Here is a 21,663-nt window from a genome sequence, read left to right as displayed (position 1 = left end):
TAGGTATAAAAGTATTCCTAAGTTGACTGAAAGTGGAATTATAAACATTTTCTGATAAACTTGAAGATTTACATGGAAAATATTTTTGATAAAATTGAAGAAATATATAGAAAAACATGCTAAAATTAAAGATTGTCATGGAAATTATACAGATAAAATGATAGGCATAAAGATAATTCTAAGTTGATTGAAGGTGGAATTATAAACATTTTCGTTAGTCTATGTCTTTTTATTAGGGAATTGAGTCCATTGTTGTTAAGAGATATTAGGGAATAGTTATTGTTGCTTCCTGTTATTTTTGATGTTATTTTTATGTTTGTGTGGGTATCTTCTTTTGGGTTTGTTGAGGAAGATTACTTTCTTGCTTTTTCTAGGGCATAGTTTCCCTCCTTGGGTTGGCATTTTCCATCAATTATCCTTTGTAGGACTGGATTTGTGGACAGATATTGTATAAATTTGGTTTTATCATGGAATATCTTGGTTCCTCCATCTATGATGATTGAGAGTTTTGCTGGGTATAGTAAGTAGTCTGGGCTGGCATTTGTATTCTCTTAGGGTCTGTATGAGGTCTGCCCAGGATCTGCTAACTTTCATCAACTCTGGTGAGAAGTCTGGTGTGATTCTGATAGGTTTGCCTTTTATGTTACTTGCCCTTTTTCCCTGACTGCTTTTAATATTCTTTCTTTGTCTAGTGAACTTGGTGTTTTGATTATTATGTGCTGGGAGGACTTTCTGTTCTCTGGTCCAGTCTGTTTGGAGTTCTGAAGGCTTCTTATAAGTTCACAGACATCTCTTTCTCTAGGTTAGGGAAGTTTTCTTCTACAATTTTGTTGAAGATATTTACTAGGCCTTTAAGAACTGAATCCTCAGTCTCATCTATGCCTATAATCCTTAGATTTGGTCTTCTCATTGTGTCCTTCGAGTTCCTGGATGTTTTGGGTTACCAGCTTTATGCATTTTGCATTTTCTTTGGCTGTTGAGTCAATATTTTCTATGGTATCTTCAGCACCTGAGGTTCTTTCTTCTATCTCTTGTATTCCATTGAAGCTTGCATCTATGACTCCTGAATTTTTTCCAAGGTTTTCTATCTTCAGAGATGTCTCACTTTGTGATTTCTTTATTGTTTCTACTTCCACTTTTAGATCCTGGATGGTTTTGTTCAGTTCCTTCACTTGATTGTTTGTGTTTTCCTGTAATTCTTTAACGGATGTTTGTGTTTCTTCTTTAAGGGTTTCTGCCTATTGATCCATGATCTCCTGTATTTCTTTAAGGGATTTTTGTGTTTCCTCTTTAAGAGCTTTTACCTATTGACCCATGTTCTCCTGTATTTCTTTAAGGGAGTTATTTAAGTCTTTCTTGAAGCCCTTTATCAGCATCATGTGATACTATTTTAAATCCAACTCTTGCTTTTCCGGTGTGTTGGGGTATCCGGGACTTGCTGTGATGGGAGAACTGGGTTCTTATGTTGCCATGTAGCCTTAGTTTCTGTTGGTAGGGTTCTTGTGCTTGCCTTTCGCCATCTGATGCTAGTTGGTATTCTTGTCTCTGATTGGAATTTATTCCTCCTGTGGACCTGTAAGTCTGTGTTCAAAAGTAGAAAGCACTGCTGGGAGATCTCTCTCTCTCTCTCCTGGCGGGCTATGCACAGAAGACTGTGGAGTTTCCCAGCTCCCAGGTGCAAATGGTGGCAGGAAGACTTCTGTCCCAGCTGTTCCACTGATCTTAGGCCTGTGTGCTCCTAGCTGGTCCCCTCCAGAGAGAAGGTGGAGATCTCACCTCTTAGCTCAGAAGTGAAAGGGCTGCTGGGAGATCACTCTCTCCTGGTGGGTCTCATCTCTAAGTCTTATCTCTATATATTTATAAAATAAATATCTCATGCCATATAGAAAAAATGTATTTTCTAGGCTTTTATACCTTTGTGACTTTTCTGCAACTATGATAACAACACAGAATAATGCTTAAAGTGTGGCAAGAAATCAAAAAGATAGCTGGATATCTCATCTTACAATTTCTTATCTGAGTACACATTTTCCAGTACTCCATAAAATTAGACATAAGGAGCTGAGGACATGGTTCAATTCATAACATGCTTGTTGTGTAATGATAAGACAAGTGTCTGTAACCTTAGTGTTGGGGAGGCAGAGACAGGCCGTGAAGCTGGATGGATAGGTAGCCTAGCCAATCAGTGAGCTCCAGGTTCAGTCACAGAAGATTAGGTGGACAGAGTCCAGGGATGACACTCAATGTTGACCTCTGGCCTCCACACATGTGCTGGGGCACAAAACAGATAAATGTAGTTTTAAAGACTAACAACAGCAAGGGCATGGAGTAATGGGAGTCATCTTGCTGCTGCTGGGAATGGAAACTGGGAAATAGTCTAGAAGCTTCTAGAAACACTGACTATGTAGTCCAGAAATCCCCTTCTAGATAGACACTCAAGAAAAATGGAAACATGTGTCAGTGTTAAAGTGTATACACAAATATTAATGGAAGAATTTATTCGCAGTGATCAAAAAGCAAGAACAATGCCGGGCGGTGGTGACGCACGCCTGTAATCCCAGCACTCTGGCAGGCAGAGGCAGGTAGATTTCTGAGTTTGAGGCCAGCCTGGTCTACAGAGTGAGTTCCAGGACAGCCAGGGCTACACAGAGAAACCCTGTCTTGAAAAAACCAAATCCAAAAAACCAAAAAAAAAAAAAAAAAAAAAAAAAAAAAAAAGCAAGAACAACCCAAATGTTCATCAACTGCTGACCTGAGAAATAAAAGGTGTATGCCCACACAGAGGAATGTCATTGGCAAAAACAAAAACAAAAACAAAAACAAAAACAAAAACAAGGCAGCATGCTGAAATGGATGAACTTACAGAACATCATTAAGAAGCCAAAAATGACACTGGGTGATTCCATTTATAGACAATATCTCAAAGAGCCAAAGCTACTGAGACAAAAAAGTACCTTAGTGGCTGCTGATGGCCTGTGGTTTAGAAGACAAGGGGGAGTGACTATTACCCGGCATGGGGTTTCTTTATTCAGTGAAGGAATTATTCTAAAGTGGATTTTAAAGACAGTTACTCTATTTTGAGAATATATTAAAATACATTCAATTGTATACCTTTAAAGGGGCATAAGGTATTGAATAGTGGGCTGAATAATGGCCTGGAATAATCATTAGGACCCTGAGTCTGTAAATGATACCTTATGCAGAAGAGGAATACTTGTATATATGACTAAACTAAAGTTTGGGGGCAGGGAAACTATACTGAATTATGCAGGTAAACCCTAAATGCAATCACATGTGTCTGTATGAGGTGGCTTTCTCGGCCAGGGAGAAGGAGGAGGAAGCAACACCGTTACAGAGGCAGAGGTTGCTAACATCCACTAGTGACCAGAAGCTGGAAGCATCCCTCTCTGGGGCTTCAGTTCTCTGACGGGAAGCTGCAGGTGACCCACCAGAGGGGCTGCCAACACCGGACTGTGACCCATGATTCTCATCCTGGATTTCTGGTTTCCAGGTCTGTGAGAGAATAAACTTGTTGTTTTCAGAAACTAACTTTGTAGTAATTTGTTGTAGCAACATTAAGAAATGTGTGAATTAAATCCTAATAAAGTTCTTACCAATGAAGTTTTTAATAGCTCCATAATTATTGTGGTTTTACTCACTTATCTTTATATTTCTAATATATTTCTCTTTTATATAGTCTCTTGCAATGTGCTTCCAAAAGATTTAAGGGAGTGCTATCTTTATAAATTGTAAATTTTATAAATGTTATATTTTACCATTCAGATGTCTGAGAAGTAATTTTGATCTGGCTTTTTAATGTTTAATATTGAGACCTGCTCAGTTTTGTTCACTTACTTCATTTATCTGCTCTTTCTTTGTCATTGTATGTTAGGTGATTTGTTTATAAAACTGATATAGCACCCCACCCTGTCTATGAAAAGCCACAAACCCTGAGATGGACAAGATTCTGATTTCTTTTTATTCTTTTCCTATTGTATTTTGCTCAAGATATTTTCCCCCAAATTAGTTGAGAACCATGATGTTGAAACCTCAAAAACAGGGCAGACTGAGCACAGAGGGACAGGGAGGAAAGGTCTGCAACTTGCTCCCGGGGACTGGAGAAAATTAAAAAAATAAAAATAAAATAAAAAAGAAGGTTGAAATCCATCAATCTTCTGTGCTAGTCATCCTCGCCTTTGTCCTCCTCTCCTTCCTCCCCTTCATTCTCCTCATCATCTTCTTCACTTTTATCTTCATCTCCTTCATCAATATCTTCCAACCCCCCCCCCTCCTCTTCATCGTCATCATCATAATTGCCTGCCTCTCCTTCTTCATCATCCATATCGGGAACCAAAGAGTACTGCAAGGGATTTGGCCAAATACTATCTTCGATGACTTTTCCTAACTCGTCAGCACCGGTGTCAGAATGATCAGTAACCAGGTAAGGAAGCTCCCTGACTCTTCTTGCTGCCTCTTCCTGCTGGCCTTATTCTGCATTTGACTTGAGCATTTTGTCAAATACTTGCCAGATTTCCATTTGATTTCGGTGGACTTTGAAGACGGGTCACCACTCTCATGCAGATGAAATTCTTTGGAGAGAACTTTATTTTCAAAGTAAGGATTTTCATCAAAATCAAAATCTATTCTGTAACCTGATTTAGTGTCTTCAAATTCTGTCACTTGAACTCTGGTAGAGTAATGCAGAATCTCCTCATCTTCCTCCTCAAGCAGTACAGACACTTGTGGATGACTGACAAATGTTGTTACCTAAAAATTTGGGATTTGGGGGATCAATTCTGACTTCTGAAAAAATGGTTGGGGGGGAGTTTGTCATATTTTTGTTCTACTTTCAAAATTTCCTCACTGGCTTGTTCATTATGTCTGTCTGTTTCATTTTGTACTTCATCAATAGGTTCAATTGTTTCTTGCTCTTTTTCTCCCTTCGGCAGACCCGGAGAGGCCAACTTGTCCTCCAGCTTCAGGGCAGTAGCTGGCCTGGGTTTCTTGGGCTGAGGCAGGACAGCAGATTGCTGCTTTGGGGCCATGGTGCGCGGGAGGTGGCTAGGAGACCGGTGCCTGACCCCTGAGGTTCACAGCAGGAAGAAACTCAAGGAACTCAAAGTTCTGATTTTAAAGGAGGTTTATCAAAAGCACACAACGAGTGTCAGGTGTGTCTTATTTTAAAAATGTAAAAAGACTATTCATCTTAAAATTGGAAAAACTGGTTGTTTGGGGCTTTTTTTTTTTTTTTTTTTGGTTTCTGATTTTTTTTTCCTTAAATACATGGTTTTACTCCATAGCCCAGACTGGCCTCTAATTCACAATTCTTTTGCCTCAGCCTCTCAAATACCAAGATTGCAGGCATGTACCACCATGCCCAGCTGAGAGGCTACATTTAAGAGGAAATTGTTAAAGAAATTCTTTCCCTCTCCCTTTCAACTAACAAGGAGTCATATTTACAATATAATTGTGATAATAGTGTTTTCAAAAATCTTTTTGAGGGGTTGGCGAAGACCTTAGTGGCTACAAGCACTTGCTCTAGGAGAGCCCTAGGTTTCTGGTTCTTAGCTCCCACGTGCCACCTTACAACCTTCTGTAATTCTAGTTTCATAGGCTCTCTCACCCTCTTCTGGCCTCTAGAGCAACAGGTGCATATACAGTGTGCTTATACACAAGCAGGCAAACATTAGTACATAAAAAATAATAAATTTTTTTAAAAATTCCATTGATGCCACTTTGGCAATGGTAAAATAGGGGCCTTAGAATAAATTCATCTCCAATGAATAAGAATTAACTTGTCACACCAAGCTTCAGCCTTTCATTCCAGTTTGTAAGGTTAATTGTATCTCCAAAGAACTAAAAAGACAACAAGAAGGTGGTTGTCACTACCAGACCGTGACACACACACACACACACACACACACACACAGTCTTACTGCCTCCACCCGAATCCTTGTTCATTTGATTCTCTCTTAATTCTGGGAATGATTAGAAATTTTTATTCCCAAACTGCCACATGCTATTTCCAGCCAAATTTGTTAAAATAGAAAAGAAACACTTGTTGTTGCTGTTGTTGTTGTTGTGGTTGTTGTTGCTGTTGTTGTGGTTGTTGTTGTGCTGTCTTCCTGCTTTTCCTTGTCTGATAGTAAAGGTAGACAAGGTAACCTTGTCTATAAACACCTAAACACTTGTCTAAAACACTTGTCTAAAACACTTGTCTAAAAACACCTAAAGACACACATTCTCAGGGAGTTTCAGGCCAGAGAACATTCCTGTTTCTGGAAAAGGTAAATTTATGCAGGTGCTGAACATTTCTATCAAATTCTGTAAAATGTTTCCTTTTCCTCTGGAGACAATGATTTGGATTTTTTTCTCTTTTGGAAAGTCGGCTACTTGTTCCATAAGGAGCTGCAGCTTTTTAGAAGAAAAACAAAGTTATATTCTTTATGTTATTTGTTAAAATTATTTTCAAGCTCATCATAAAAATAAAAACACACGATTGTGAATACTTTGTGGATCTTGGGAGTGCCCTGTGAGTGCAGGAGCCACAGGAAGCACCTTTAAATGACCTCCTGATTTGTTTGCATAAAAATTAACACAAATGTTTCTAAGGTGGAGACTAGCTTTAATTCCTTTTTTTAAATTGAGGACATTTGAGTTTGTCATGTTGGTGCACAGCAAGCATATTTCTGAGGCCAGCCTGGTCAACAGAATGCATTCCAGGACAGCCAGGGCTACACAGATAAACCCCTGTCTCAAAACAAAACAAAACAACCCCCAAAATAATAATAATAATAATAATAATAATAATAAAAGACAAAAAAGCTGAGGAAATTAGAAAAACATAGATTTGCCAATCACACACACTGCCAACAGTGCACAATGAGCACTTTCAGTTCTAACTTAAAGTAAACATCAAAAGGTAGGACAAATATGAAGACTGGGCTTGTGTCCATATTTGTTTCTACTTGTTTCAAGCTGGGGCTTGTCCCAAGCGATCCCATTTTTTAAAAGAGCAGCTTCCTCTATCTTCAGTATAAATGCTGAGGTAGAATGACTCACATCTTGTTTGTGCAAGTGAACAACCCTAGCTGAAACCACAAGGCACGGCCCGCTAAGCAACCTCTTTATACAATAAAGTGTAACAACCTATGCACTTCAAGTCAAATCAGGAACACCCGGATACGAGTGGATAGTAAAACCATATTAGAGACACAGACCCAGGCCCTTATGAAAAACGTCAGACCAAAGAATGACGCAACCTCGGTACTATAAAAGTTATTTTTCCCATCTAGAAAAATGGCCACAGCAGTGTACCTGTGACCTGGGCTCCAGTTCAAGTGAAGTTTCTCCTGCCTGACACAAAGCAGACTGGTTCCAACTGACTCTAAAACTGCCCTCCCTTCCCCCACCCTGCAGCATTTGAGAACTCTGCACTGTGAGCAACTCTGCACCTGCAGTTCATAAAGCTTATCTGACCTCTCCAGAGACTGGTCCTTGAGTCTGAATCAGCTGTCTTCAGTATGGTCTCTCCGTGGACTCTTGACCCATCTGAGTGCTGTCTCTGTCTCTCTGTCTCTTTTTCTCTCATATACAGTACATTATACTTTAATACTCTTAAGAACTTGATACTGTTTAGCTACTATTAGCAATAGTAATTAATTGGAATAAAAGACCCTACTATTGCCAATGACTATGTCTACCAAGAGAAAACAGTAATATTTGGTGAATTAAAGTCAAAGAAATTAAAGTATCTTTGAATTCACGACATCACACATTAAATGTGGTAAGACTCAAATTTGCCCGTGTTGCTGACATAGCTTGCTCATATAAGAAAAAAATACGAATCACTAGGTCACACAATAAAGTGTTTTAATATAAAAATATTTAACCTCTGTTAAAAAAAAAATAAGTGAGGCTCAGGGAACATAGCCCAGAAGTGGTGACTGCCCAGCATGTGCAATCCCAAGCACTGAAAGAAGAGGAAAAATCAAATTGTAGGTTTCTCATTCTTAGCAGCAGGAGGGGAGAGCTCTTGTGCATTCTGGTGGGAGAATAAATCAAAGCAATCAACAGTACAAGGTGACAGCAGGTACCCGGAGCTTCAGCTCTTCTTTCTTTGACCTAGCCAGTTCCACTTCTGGGAATCCATTCTAAACAAAGGACTGGCGCCCCATCGGGCTCGCATAACAGACTAGACATTTCTGACAACTGAGCGGATGTCCTCCTAGTTCTAGAACCTACACTGTCTGAATTGAAAGCTCAAAGAGTCGATGTCGGATGACATCTCCTCCTTGGTTGCAGATGGCTTCCTTCCTTTTCTGTCCTCACATTGGCTTTCCATAGTGTACATGCTCACAACCACACATGTGTGTGCCTCTTTTCCAGAGAGAGAGAGAGAGAGAGAGAGAGAGAGAGAGAGAGAGAGAGAGAGAGAGTACTGCAAGAGTACTTGTTGTAATGCCACTGGTCCTACTTCACTCCTGGCTCTGGGTATTTTTTTAATATACCCACTTTAGGCCCAAAAGTTGAGGGGTCAGGGACTTAACATATATGTTGAGAGGATGAGAGACAGTTTTAAACTATAAACAAAGATTTAATGCAGGCATTGTCTTAGTTTTATTAGGAGTATGAGAAGGTAACTGTCTACTCATAAAGATGTGAGTAAGAAATAGTACAACCACACAGCAAAGCATTACACTGCCATTACAGGTTTTAGCTGTAATTAAGTTAGAGAAACAGGGAAAAGTGCTCCTTCCCCATCCTGGAGTAAAAATGTGACTCAATATTATGATCTGAGGAATGTATCACAGTGTTAACAGTAGATATAAGCTGGTAATAGAATTACAGGCTTAACATTTTTCTCTTTACCTTTTTGTTTGTAATGTTCTATAATGAGCCTATATTACTTTTTAGTGAGATATACTTTACATATGGTTAAAATTCATATTACTTTTATAATTAAAACTAAGAACATCTTCTAAATTGTGTATTTGTAGAGAAACTACTAAGACAAATAGATATGCAGCATTGAGAATCAAGTTTTGCAAAGAAATATAAATATGTTTATAATTACATTAAAGAGAAAAAGTCTTCCCTTTTCTGAACTGCCCCCCCACCCCACCCAAGACATGCAAGTGTATAGAGGACAGGGAATCGTTCTCAGTAGTAGGTCCTTTCCTGCCATCTTTTGGGCTCCTGGGGCAACCTCAGGTCTTCAGGCTTGCCTCTCCCTGCCTTGCTGAGTCATTCTGCCTGGCTCCTCCAAATCACCCAATACTGATCTCTGGGTATTTGAGCAGTGTATCTCATTGGTATGTGATCTAGATGAGAACCATTCCACCACAAAGGATTTAAGAAATCCTTCACATGAAACTCTATCTAATGCATGGTTGTCACCTTCAGTGGAATAAGAGTGTATGAGAGGAAACAGAAAAGCTAAACTAACTCCTGGACTCAATAAAGAAAAACTGGAGGAAGAAAGGAGACAACATATAAAAGCAGGTTGTCACAGACAGGATACTTGCCTAACAAAATGGCTTCTTTCATTATTCCACTACAGTAAAATCGGTACTTCCTCAGATTTGATAATACCATGTAGACTGAGTCTTAGATATCACTGTATTTGTATGATCAGATGTCATTGAACATAAAATGATAAGGTTTTTCCCCTTGATCTTATCAGAAAGTGTCAGTAGAAGTTTTTCATATTTTTGTATCACGAATGTCATAAGTTGAAAGAAAATAAAGGAGTTATTTGAAAATTGCTACCCAATTTCAGAGTGGCTAAATATTTTGAAGTATGTATCTTAGAAATGATAAGGTATTATTCTTTAATTTGATTTAATCCTCAGATACTGTATATGTGACATCTATCCAAAGATGATTGAAACAGGCAGAATAATTTGATACAAACATTAATAACATAGCTCCTTACTTGTACAAACTGCTGCTGGGTCAATCCTAGCTCCACCGATTTAATGATAACCAGATCTTTGCAACGCGATTCTAATTTTAGAATAAAAGTTATTTGCTAATTAGTCTGGATATAATAAACTTATATTTTATACTTATAATATAGAACTTAAAATTATTCCCAACTAGTATCTATCCATAGTTATGGTGAATAATTTGTAGTTGGGTTGCATCTCAGTTGGTACCAAGGGTCTTTTCCTGGCTTTATTTAACCAAGAAACCTCTATATTAAAAAGAATGAATCTAACTTTTTAATTACTAGGTTGATATAAAGTATAAAAGGATATGCATAATAACATAAACAACCAAAAAATTAAGACCATTGTAGGTTTATGAGAGTATTTATACTAGGAGATCTAAACCAATGTCTCTCTGTAAACTTCTCTTTAAAATGTGTCTTTTTGTTGTTGTTGTTAAGAGCTAGACTACTTTTTACTTTATTTTTAAAGATGGGTCTCTCTACATATCTCTAACTGGCCTTAAACTCACAGGGATCCACCTGCCTCTGCCCACTGAATGCTAGCATCAGAGGTATGTGCCTCCACATCCAGCTTAAAGTTTCATTGTCTTTAATGTATCCAAAATTAACAAACACCATGTGGATATGGTTTCTTAGTAAAAGATGTAAATAATATGAGGGCTATTCATCTCAGAAAATTATTATGTGAGGTGACATCAAAAATTGTGTGTGGATATGAGTCTCTTCCTTTTTCTGTATTCTCCTGATCATTTTCAGTCCCCCTGACCCCAGAGCCTGTCATCACTGTTGCTTGCCATCTTTTCTGGAACCTTCCCATGCATTTCCTAATGCGTATATATGTGCTGACATATAATTTGTTTTGCTGAAATAATTATTATCATTTTCATCAGCAACTTCTTTCTCACCAATCATTGTAGGCTTTTCATGGAGGATCAGGAGCTCAGGGGAACAGATTGGAATTGAGAGTGGTCAACTAGAGTCATGGGTTAGAATAAGAAAATCCAACGTGTGTGGGCAGTGTGCCAGGAGATGAGAAAGCCAAAAGGCAAACACAGAAAACAACACTTAATGTGCACAAGAACCAAGAAATGAAGATGCTAAGAATCCATCAAACAGAGCCTCCTGGATGAGGGTGAGTAGCAACAGGGAATGTTTAACCCCCTACTTTAGAGGCTAGGCCTCAGCGCAGTGGTAGAATACCTGTCTAGCAAGCACAGGGGCCTGGGCTTGGTCCTCGGCTCCAGAAAATAAAACCCCAAAAGTCCCATTTGATAAGATAATTACATAGTTTCTGTTGACCTCGCCAGGAGAGACACAGTTTTATGCTGAAAGAACTAAGACACTAGCTCCCTCTCCTGCTTCATTCAGCAGCTCCACCTACCACAGGCTGGGATGAGGGCATGGGGAAGATTCTTCAGGTGCTCTTGAACTCTGTAACTGGCAGTAGGAGGTACCACTTATGGTCACAAGAGACCTCCCACTTCCAAGAAATTGTGAAGACTAGATTGGTTTCTACCAGCAACAGCTGGACACTGAGCAACTTACGGGGAAGGATCCCATTGTGATTTCCTCTGTGTTTTTTACTGCTCATGGTGTCTGGAACCAAGTGAGGGCTTAACGGATGCTGAATGATATAAACAATACTGTAGACAAGGGGAACTGGATCAAATATTCATCTGTCTGGGAGGCGACAGTTTAGAATTTCTCTAATTATTATCAGGATCCTAAGGAATATTCTTAATTCACCCCTTACTAACTCTCACGCAAAATAAATAAGAGAAGTCATTGCAAAGAATCTCCTAAACAAAGTGGATGCTGAGCTGAGGTTTGTTAATGGGTTGAGGGCAGGAGGAAGATGTTGTCAGGAAGGCTCAGATCATGTTCAGGAAAGAGCAACCAGGATGCTAGCTAAGAAACATACATTATTCTAAAAAGCAAGGAAAGGCCTGAACGTGGTGGCAGCTCACACCTTTAATCCCAAAACACAGGAGGCAGGATCTCTGTGAGTTTGAGGCCAGCCTGGTTTACAAAGTGAGTTCTAGGACAGCCAGAGAGCCATGCGGAGAGAGTGTCTTAAGAAAACTGGAAGGGAGAGCAAAGAAAGAATTAAAAATACTCTCATTAAACACAAGTGATTAAAAACCAACCAAGCAAACAACAGTGTTTTAAGCTGGGTGGCAGAGACAGGAGGATCTCTGTGAGTGCCAGGCCAGCTGGGGTCGTTTACACAGAGAGTGCTAGGTCAGCAGCAGCAGCTGCCATAATGAGACCCTGCCTCAAAGCAACGAAATACAGCAAAATAGGGACATGAATCCCAGGATCGAGACTATGCTCTACTTATGTGACAGGTTAGATTTTGTTCTTGGCCTAGTCTCAAATAAATGCATCAAAGTCTATGGCTTCTCTCAGGGATGGAGTTGTTCTCTCATCCTGGTGTGCACAGTAGAAATCTGTGGGAGAGCTTTTGTTGTTTCCGTGTGTGTGGGAAGCTGGTGCAGAGATAGAATTACCACAATTTCCATGCAATAAAGGCTCCCCCCTCCTGTCAGACACCGATAAAGGTAAAAGGTCTGCTTATAATAATTCTGAATTTAGAACTTATTTTATATGTAATTACAGAGAACAGTTTGCTGTTGTCCTTGCTGAGTTTTGAGTCCAGGTCTTTTTGCATGCTTAGGGAGCACACGCTCTAACTGAGCTGTCCCTCATTTTGCTATTGAATGCTTCTGAAAATATAACTACTGTGAGATTTTTGAGTGAGGGTTGAATGTAAAATGCATTCTGGAACTTAACCAGTAGTTGTCCACCATTCCAGAAATTGTGTTATATATAGAAAATGACATTGCAGTCATAATGTGATCTTATATGCAACACATCCATGTTAGTCTGCATTTGTAATACCCCAGTCATGAAAATAGCACATATCTATGTGTGTGTGTGTGTGTGTATCAATATACGTGTAGATACACATATGAATATATAAATTCTTTTTGTCTTTATTTTAAAATGTCAAATACAAGGAAAATAGTTACTTAGATATAAGCTTACTTTTCTTATATCCAACTTTTCATTAAAAGTGAGCTAAAAGGTCTGAATATTCATTATTTCTTCTACTGACATTGTAACCAAACATTTATATATTCATATACAGTACATATAACTTTTTAAAGATCTATTCGTTTATCTTGCCACGGTGGCCCAGTGAAAGTCTGAAAAATGATATTTTACAGACAGAGGCAAAAGAACCTGGGAATAATGGACCTTCCCGTATATTTAGAAGCTGATAAATCTCACTTGGCAATTTCTTAAACTTTATTTCCTTATAGCTGAGACATGGCCTAACCAAGCAAATATAGATATGTTAAAATCTATCTTATAACAAAAAATTCTGCTTTGCTTCAACCACTTATGTTATTATGGTAGAAAAGGCATTCCAGAAATTCCAGTCACAGGTTCTAGTCTACTACCTTTCAGGGCAGATGGTTTTCCAAACAATAGCCCAGACTAAGGATATTTACATCTGAAAAAATCTTAGGAGGCCCCTGCCAGAAAGATGAGTATTGGGCAAGGTAGAAAGAACATTTGAGTTGGTCCCATAGCTAGCCACCTTCCCCCACAAGTTAATCTAGTTCCGCCTTTAACTCTTGTTGCTTACAGACAGGCTATCTCAGACCCACCTGAATAGCAAGGAAAGCTTTATGAGGAACTGGCCTTTTGTGTTACAGGCCTCACGCAGGGAGCCCTTAAGGAAAACAACTTTTCTTAGCTTATCCAGGTGTGATTCAGGATACAGTTTATACATATACTCAAGGAGAGGCAGACAGAGAGACAGTAGATACTTTTGATTTACAGAGAGGCAGTAGATTCTCTCTACCCAGAGGAGGAATGAGTTAGTTAATTCATCAAGCTAAGGGCTAGAGGCTGGAGCGGATCCAGCTAATCGCCCGGGGCCTAGGGCAGCCTACGATGGCCCTAAGCAGGACACAGAGAAGAATGCAACCGGCAGACTAGGCAAAAGGACTCTCAAAAGACAGCGCAAGCAAGACAGCTTCTCTACAATGTCGCCATTTTTGCCAGGAGGCTAGGCGCGAGAACCATCCTTCTACAGCTCCTGAGCAGGCGCGACATCGAGACCAAGATGAAGAAGCAGTTTAGCCACATGGGCCCTGGACTTTGGGTAAACACCCTGTATTGCCCGAGAAAGCCTAGTTAACCTTTTACAGATGTATATGATGCTTCATTGAGATGTTAACTTGACTGGACTTTGAGAGATACCCAAGAAATACACTCAGATTTTAAACCACCTCTGTGGTCATGTCAGTTTGTCATGTTTCCACGGGACCTGTGTCTTCCTGGACCAAGGAACCCTGGTTACCCCTGCGGCAGACCCCTACGGGGTCTGTAACATTATCTGTTTGTCTATGTGAGTACGTGGGGTGGAGGAGGGGAGTGTGCTTTGGAGGCCACAAAGGGGTGCTGGATCCCTGAGACCTAGAGTTATAGCCATTTTCACGTCAGTGGGCATGTTACCCCAGTGCTAGGATCTGAACTACAAGCCTTACAATTTTCCAGCTATCACACTTAACTGAGACATCTCTCTGGCCATAGCTACATACAATTTTAATATATGCCTCTCTTTGCATATCTTTTTTTAATCTTCCCTTCCCTTCCTTCCATCCATCTCTTTTCTTCCTTCCTTCCTCCCTCCCTCCCTTCCTTCCTTCCTTCCTTCCTTCTTTCCTTCCTTCCTTCCTTCCTTCCTTCCTTCCTTCCTTCCTTCCTTTCTTTCTTTGAATATGGTTTCTCCATGTAGCCCTGGCTGTCCTGGAACTTGCTCTGTAGACCAGGCTGGCCTCAAATTCAGAGATTTGCCTGCCTCTGCCTCCAGACTGCTAGAATTAAAGGCATGGATTCCCACTGCCCAGCAATGTTTCCTTTATTTTAATTATGGTATTATATATTTCTTCTAAATTCTGCAGTCATTATTTTCTGGGAATAGTAAAAGGGGGGTAATCACAATACTTGCAATATAAGGGATCACTAGACTAAAGAAACAGGATGGTTGATTACTTTAGTAGTTTTTGACATTCTGTCTCTGGAAAGAACAGGGGAGGCTAAATTATCTTTAAGTGCTTTCAATAACATAGGTCTTAATATTAACTCTATGTGGAGGTTTGAATATGCTTAGCCCAGGGAGTAGTACTATTAGGAGGTAGAGCCTTGTTAGAGTAGGTGTGGCTTTATTGGAGGAAGTGTGTCACTATGAGGGTGGGCTTTGAGGGTCCTCTCCTGGCTGCAGTTGGATCAAAATGTAGAACTCTAAGCTCCTCCAGCATGATGCCTGCCTGGCTGCTGCCATGTTCTTGCCTTGATGATAATGGACTGAACCTCTGAACCTGTAAGCCAGCCCCAATTAAATGTTGTCCTTATAACAGTTGACTTGGTCATGGTGTCTGCTTATAGCAAGGAAACCCTAACTAAGACAAAAGTTTACATGGAAACGCTAAGACACTATGTGACTTTAGCCTCTTTCCTGAAAACTAAAAATGCTACAGGAATAAGCATATTTACCAAGATGCAGCTCTGGCTTCTGAAAAAAATCATAAAGTACATTCTGAATCTGCAGAGAAAGGAGGGGAGAGAACATATTACTTCTCAATGACCACATATTTAGCTTTTTAGATTAAAAGCCATATATAGTCTTTCTAAGCACCAGGTGATCTAATCTCTGTTCAGTTTAGCAGTTTACTTTCTCATGCGTGCCCTCATTGATTTCTGTTCTTATTGTGTGAGGACTGAGACACTGGGAATAATTCCATTTTTTCCCCTCCAGGAAACATATCTAGTAACTTGGATGGTGACTGTAATGTAGATAAGGCACCTTTGCAACTATCTAGGCCATCCTGAGAATTCTCTTTCCTTCCTTATCCTCTACTAAACACAAATTTTCAGAGTTCTTTTTAGCCCCTTTTTCTGTTCCCAGGTGTTCCTGGCCAGAGTTTCTCTCTCTCTCTCCCTGTCCCCCTTCTCTGCCCTCAAGGCTCTGCTCCCATATGCCTGCCTCTACCCCTTCTCTAGGCCACCACTCCCTTCCCTCCCCCCAAACAAACTCCCTTTATACTAGGGAAAAATAATCATAATTTCTATTTTTAGAATTTTTAGATTCAAACTAAGCTGAACAGACAGTACCAAGTACCCTGCCACAGGCATGTGTAACGCAAGCAGGCACACAAAACACTCCCTGACTGCCAATATCCTGTGCTACAGAGTTGTTGATCTGTTACAAATGATGGGCTACAGTAATTCAACATTTCTTTTAAAGCCCACAGTTCACAGCTTGGGTAACTTTTGGTATTGTATGTTCTAGGGGTTTGACAAACATAAAACAGTAACATTTATCACTGTAATATCATATAAGCTTGTTTCACAATCTTCAAATATTTCATATTCTAATAGCTAGGAAGTAGAACCAGCTTTGAAGCTCAACAACATAGGAACAGATGAAGAGAGTGTGGAGCAGGCACAAGATGGGATACCACTCAGCAGTGCAGCATCATTAAATCACATGGCAGGAAAATGAGTAGCACTCAAGATGGTTCTGAGAACTGAGTGTTTCCTCTCACATGAGGAACCTTGACTTCAAGTATATGTGTATAAGTCATCAAAGTCGAGTGGGGACCACAGGGACAAACAAGAGATCTAAAGGGAGGAGAGACAGTGTAGAAGGATGTAGTGGGCACATGGGACTTGAAAGCAGAAAGGGAGACTATATGAGAGGAAGAAGGGCATGCGGGAGGATTTTGGGAAAGGAGGATGAATTAAGAACAAAGCATAATATATATGACATGCATTTTATATTATACCATATATCTTATATAACATTTATATTATACTATTTATTTTATATATAATGTTATATTTATATATCTTTCATATATGTGAAAATGCCATGAAACCATTTTTACTTAAATGCTAACAAAAATAAACGTCCTGTGTTCTACCTATTCATTTTTCTTTTCCTGATGGCAACTCCATCTTTTTACCTTTTCCATACTTTTTTTCCTGTTCCAGAATGTCATGTAATTGGAATCTCATGATATTCAGTCTTTTCTGCTTGGATTCTCCAACTTTGTAGCACACACTTAAGTCTCCTCCATCTCTCATGGCTTGATATCCCCTCCCTTTAAGCACCCACATTCTACTGCTCGCTACACCGATTGCTTTGTAGCCCTTTAATGCAGCCTAGCCAAGTCACGCACCTGTGTGGGCAGTTACAAGTAAAGCGGCCTACATACATCAATGCCCAGAAGTGGGTGTGGACAGGGGACTAAGTAACCAGGGCAAATAAAAAAGATTGCTGCCATTGAGTTGTACATTATAAAAGTATGTTTCATTTGTGTATTTTAAATGGACACAAAAATTACCAATTTAATTGTTTTTGTTTAGAAAGAGTGGCTTTTTTCATGTGTGTAGGTGTTTTACTTGCATATATGTCTATGTATTGCATGTGCACCTGATGCCCTCAGAGGCTAGAAGAGGGCATCAGATCCCTTGGAATTGGAGTTACAGACAGTTGTGAGGCACCATTGGGTGTAGGGAACTGAATCAGGGTTCTCTGGAAGAGCAGCCAGTGAGTGCTCTTAAATGCTGCGCCATCTCTCCAGCCCTACAGACAAGTTTTACAATGTAGCCCAGGTTGGTCTAAAACCCATAGTAATCTTCCTGCCTCAGCCTCCCAAGTTCTGAGATAACAGGCATGGGTGAATTTAGTCATTTTAAAGAGTGTGTATGAGTCTGTGTGTGTGTGTGTGTGTGTGTGTGTCTGTGTGTGTGTGTGCGTGTGTGTGTCTGTGTGTGTATGTGTATGTGCATGCACACAGTACATTTACATTTTGTGAGACATATACTTAAAACTTCACAAATTTAAAATCCTATACCCACTGAAGACTGACTCCTCTTCCTCTCCCCCTTCCCCCTTATAACTGCCATCCTGCTTGCTTTTCTGATGTAACTACTTTAGAAACCTCACATATATGAGATAACTCAGTGTTTTTCTTCCAAGAGTTTGCTCAGTTTCATAAGAAACAGTCTTTTGAAGTGGTTGTGCTGCTTTGCATCCCGGTAGCAGTGAGTGAGTTGTTTGCACTACTGTACCTCCTTGAGGTCACTCGTGCTCTGGATTGTCACCAGTATCATAGGTGGGGGTGTGTTATTTCATTGCTATTTTAATTCACAATTCCTAAGCCTGATCAGATGGCTCAGTGGGTAAGGATGCTTGCCACCAATTCTGATGACATGAATTTGATCCCTAGGACCCACATGGTGGAATGAGAGAACTGACTCCTGCAAATTGTTCTCTGACCTCCACTAGAGCGTGCATACACCCCCATCCCATACCAAATGAATGAACAAAAGTAGTAAAAATTGATCTACGATCCTTTAACAGCAGGTGATGTTGGCATGGTCTCACAGGTTGATTTTCCATTTGCATATTATATATCATTGGTGAAGTGTTTGTCATGTATTTTGTTCAGTGTGTGTGTGTGTGTGTGTGTGTGTGAGAGAGAGAGAGAGAGAGAGAGAGAGAGAGACAAAGACAGAGACAGAGACAGAGGGAGAAAGAGAGTGCATTGTGTGTATGTTGTTCAGATAGAGTCTTACCACATAGACCAAGCTGGTACTGAACTTGAAGTTTGTCTTTCTGCCTGACTATTAGAAACCTTTATCAGAAACAAGATTTCTAAAAACCTTGCCAGGGTGGGAGGGAGGACAGGGGAAGAGAAGGGGGCTTACGGGACTTTCGGGGAGGGGGGGGGGCTAGAAAAGGGGAAATCATTTGAAATGTAAACAAATTATATCGAATAAAAAAATTAAAAAAAAAGAGGTACCCATAAAACCAAAAATAAATAAATAAATAAATAAATAAATAAATAAATAAAATAAAAACCTTGCCAGATTTGTATTTTATTTTTCATATCCAAGAGAAAATTTTGAAGAAATCAATAAACTCCTATGGAGTAGACAGGTCAAGAATTGGCTTAATTCAGTGTTGCTTAACATGCTAGCAACTTCCCTCTTACCACACACTCTCCACACGTGCTCTCCCTCCCTCTTACCACACACCCCACACATCCTCCCTCTTACCACCCACCTCACACACCCTCTACACATGCTTTCTCTCCTTCTTACCACGACTATTGGAATCATTCCTTTGGGGTTGAGAATCCATTCACTGAACTGCTCCTGCAGAGCCTGCTTTCTCATGCTGGCCACCTTGACTTTGACTGTGCTTATATACTCTCTTTGCTCTCTCTTCTGTTTCACTTTCTCCTTCATCTTGGATATCCTGGAGCATGAGAACACAGAGTGCATGCTAAGAACCCTTGGTTTGCTTCAGAAAGTTCAAAGGCAGAATCCAGAGCCTCACTTAAACCCTGGAGCTGCCTTTCATCCTCCAGTACTTAACTGCGTTCAGCACTCATCTTAGGTTGATTTCTACTATTATTTCTCTTTTTACCTAAGTAAAAATATATTTAAATCATTAAAATTAAATTTTAATTTAATTAAATAAGTAAGTAAAGTATTTAATCTAAGTAAATAATATATTTAAGAAGTATTGGTAGGGATGTTAACTAACAATAATCATGAAAGACTGTGGAGACATCTGAAAAACATAGACATGTAACTACCAAAAGATGCAGCAATCATACTTTTGGATATTTTCCCAGGAGACTTGAAATCAGTTTGTTAAAAGAAATTTGCATTCATATATTAATTGCCTCACAATTCATAGTAGCCAAATACAGAATCACTTCTGAATGAATAAAGAACATATGGCCTTATAAGCACAATAGGTTATTATGCATTTTAAAAAAAACAACAGAATTCTGCTCTTTGTGAAGCATGGATAGAATCGGAGAATTAGGCTAAGTGAAATAAACCAGGTACATGAAAACAGATGCCACAAGGTATTACTTACATAGTAAAATACAAAAAAATTAAACTTAGAGAAACCAAGAGTACCATGGTGGTGACAGAGGTGATGATGGCCAAAAGGAACAAAAGACATTAATTAGAAGGAAGAATAGTTTTTAAAAGTTCCCATTGCACAATAGTATAGTTTATAATAGAACATTACATATCTAAAAATTGCTAAGAGTATAACATTTTAATGTTCTCCCCCATAAAAATTGACTATTTGAGGTGAAAGATGTTAATTAGCTTGATTTAATTATAGTACCTACTTAAATCACAACATCACAGTGTACCCTACAAATATATACAACTATAATTAGTAAATTTATAAGTTCTTGGCTTTTTGGTTTATAGGTTTTGTCTTGTTTTTGTTTGTTTGTCTTTTACAAGAAGTAGTAAGAATACACATCAAGGCCGCCTTACACATCTGCTCTGAAGCCTGAAGCTTTAACTTTCTTCTTCCCTGGACAAATTAGTCATCCAGAGGGACTCCAATCCCAAGACTAGGAGAGAAGCCTGGGAGGTGTTCTTATAAGAAGCAGATCAGGTCATTCTGATGCTCTGGGCCAAACCCGAGGAATCTGCCTGGGAGTGTATCTCAGCCTGATGCTGGTATCTAGCTGGAGTCAAGTGCTTCTGCAGCCATGCTGAAGTCCTGAATACAAGAGTAACTATTGTCCTGAGCCAGAGATGCATCACCAGGCTGAGAATAGAGAGAATGGAGGCTTCAATTGTCCCTATGTTAATCATCACTGCTAGAACTTAAAAAACCCAAACAAACAAACCCCAAACTGTGTTGATTGAAATCAAATCACATGGCTCAGAATAATAGAAACAGCTGTGTCAAGTGAATTTTTTCTTTTTAGGTCCAATATTTGGAATAGGTTTTCATCTTTAAATGAGGAAAGGCTGAAGCAATCTAACAGATTTGAGGTGAAAAAACAACAACAAAACAACAACAACAACAACAAACCCCTTTCACTGAGAATGTGGACATTAGATACCTCTAATAGTCCAAAAGAAAGTACTGAATCGAAGATGTGCTTTATGCCCATGTGAAACCTTTGTAAATCTCTAGGAATATAAGCCATCAAAAATAAACTTTCAGGTTTGAAAACAAAATCAGGGAAGCAGGTTAGCAGTGCAGAAGAGCCTTGCATTAACTTCTGGAAGAGTGATTAGTGTTTTGAAGAAAGGGCTCCATTCCTCTAATGTGCCCAGCACGCAGCCAACCCTCCCAGACCTTTCAGCTGTTCCTCACCCACCTCTTCCCATACTACCTTTCTCTCTCTTCTCCCAGCACAGCATGGCTCTAGTTCCCATCTACATTCCTACATGGCTTTCTACTCTACCCCGGTGTCTTATTGCTGGCATTCTCTCATTAGACATCCACTCATCCTCTTTGTCAGGGAGCTCACTTATTACACAAGCATTTATGGAGCATTTGTTATGTGTTCTGCCATTATAAAGCTTAGTATCTGACGGCAGAACACACAAGTGATTGGAACAGTATCATAAGTACTGAGTGTCTTCAGATTCTCATAAAACACAAAAATAGATGCATAAAGCTACTTTTCTGTCACATTTTCATCTGCTCAAAATGTTTTCTCCCTCGTTTTGCCTGACTAGGTCTCCCATATGCTTTGGGTCTCAGCTGAGACATCACATTCTCCTACATCATGATGCCCATATTTAGAAAGAAAATCTAGTTTTGTGCTTCAGAGACACTGTGT

The 21,663-nt window shown here is 39.5% G+C and overlaps 1 protein-coding gene and 1 pseudogene across 1 annotated transcript in view; both read right to left on the bottom strand.

Moving 5' to 3' along the window:
• Positions 1–21,663, bottom strand: part of Efcab5 (EF-hand calcium binding domain 5) — a 112,592-nt gene that overhangs the window by 69,957 nt on the left and 20,972 nt on the right. The window contains exon 2 of the mRNA XM_052197376.1: positions 19,145–19,301. Within this exon, the coding sequence (XP_052053336.1) occupies positions 19,145–19,301 (157 nt within the window). The remainder of the gene's footprint in view (positions 1–19,144; positions 19,302–21,663) is intronic.
• On the bottom strand, positions 4,035–5,119 carry LOC127695318 (protein SET-like; annotated as a pseudogene).

Source organism: Apodemus sylvaticus, chromosome 10, assembly GCF_947179515.1.
Source record: "Apodemus sylvaticus chromosome 10, mApoSyl1.1, whole genome shotgun sequence".
Lineage (NCBI taxonomy): Eukaryota > Metazoa > Chordata > Mammalia > Rodentia > Muridae > Apodemus > Apodemus sylvaticus.
This window is presented reverse-complemented; position numbering and strand designations above follow the sequence as displayed.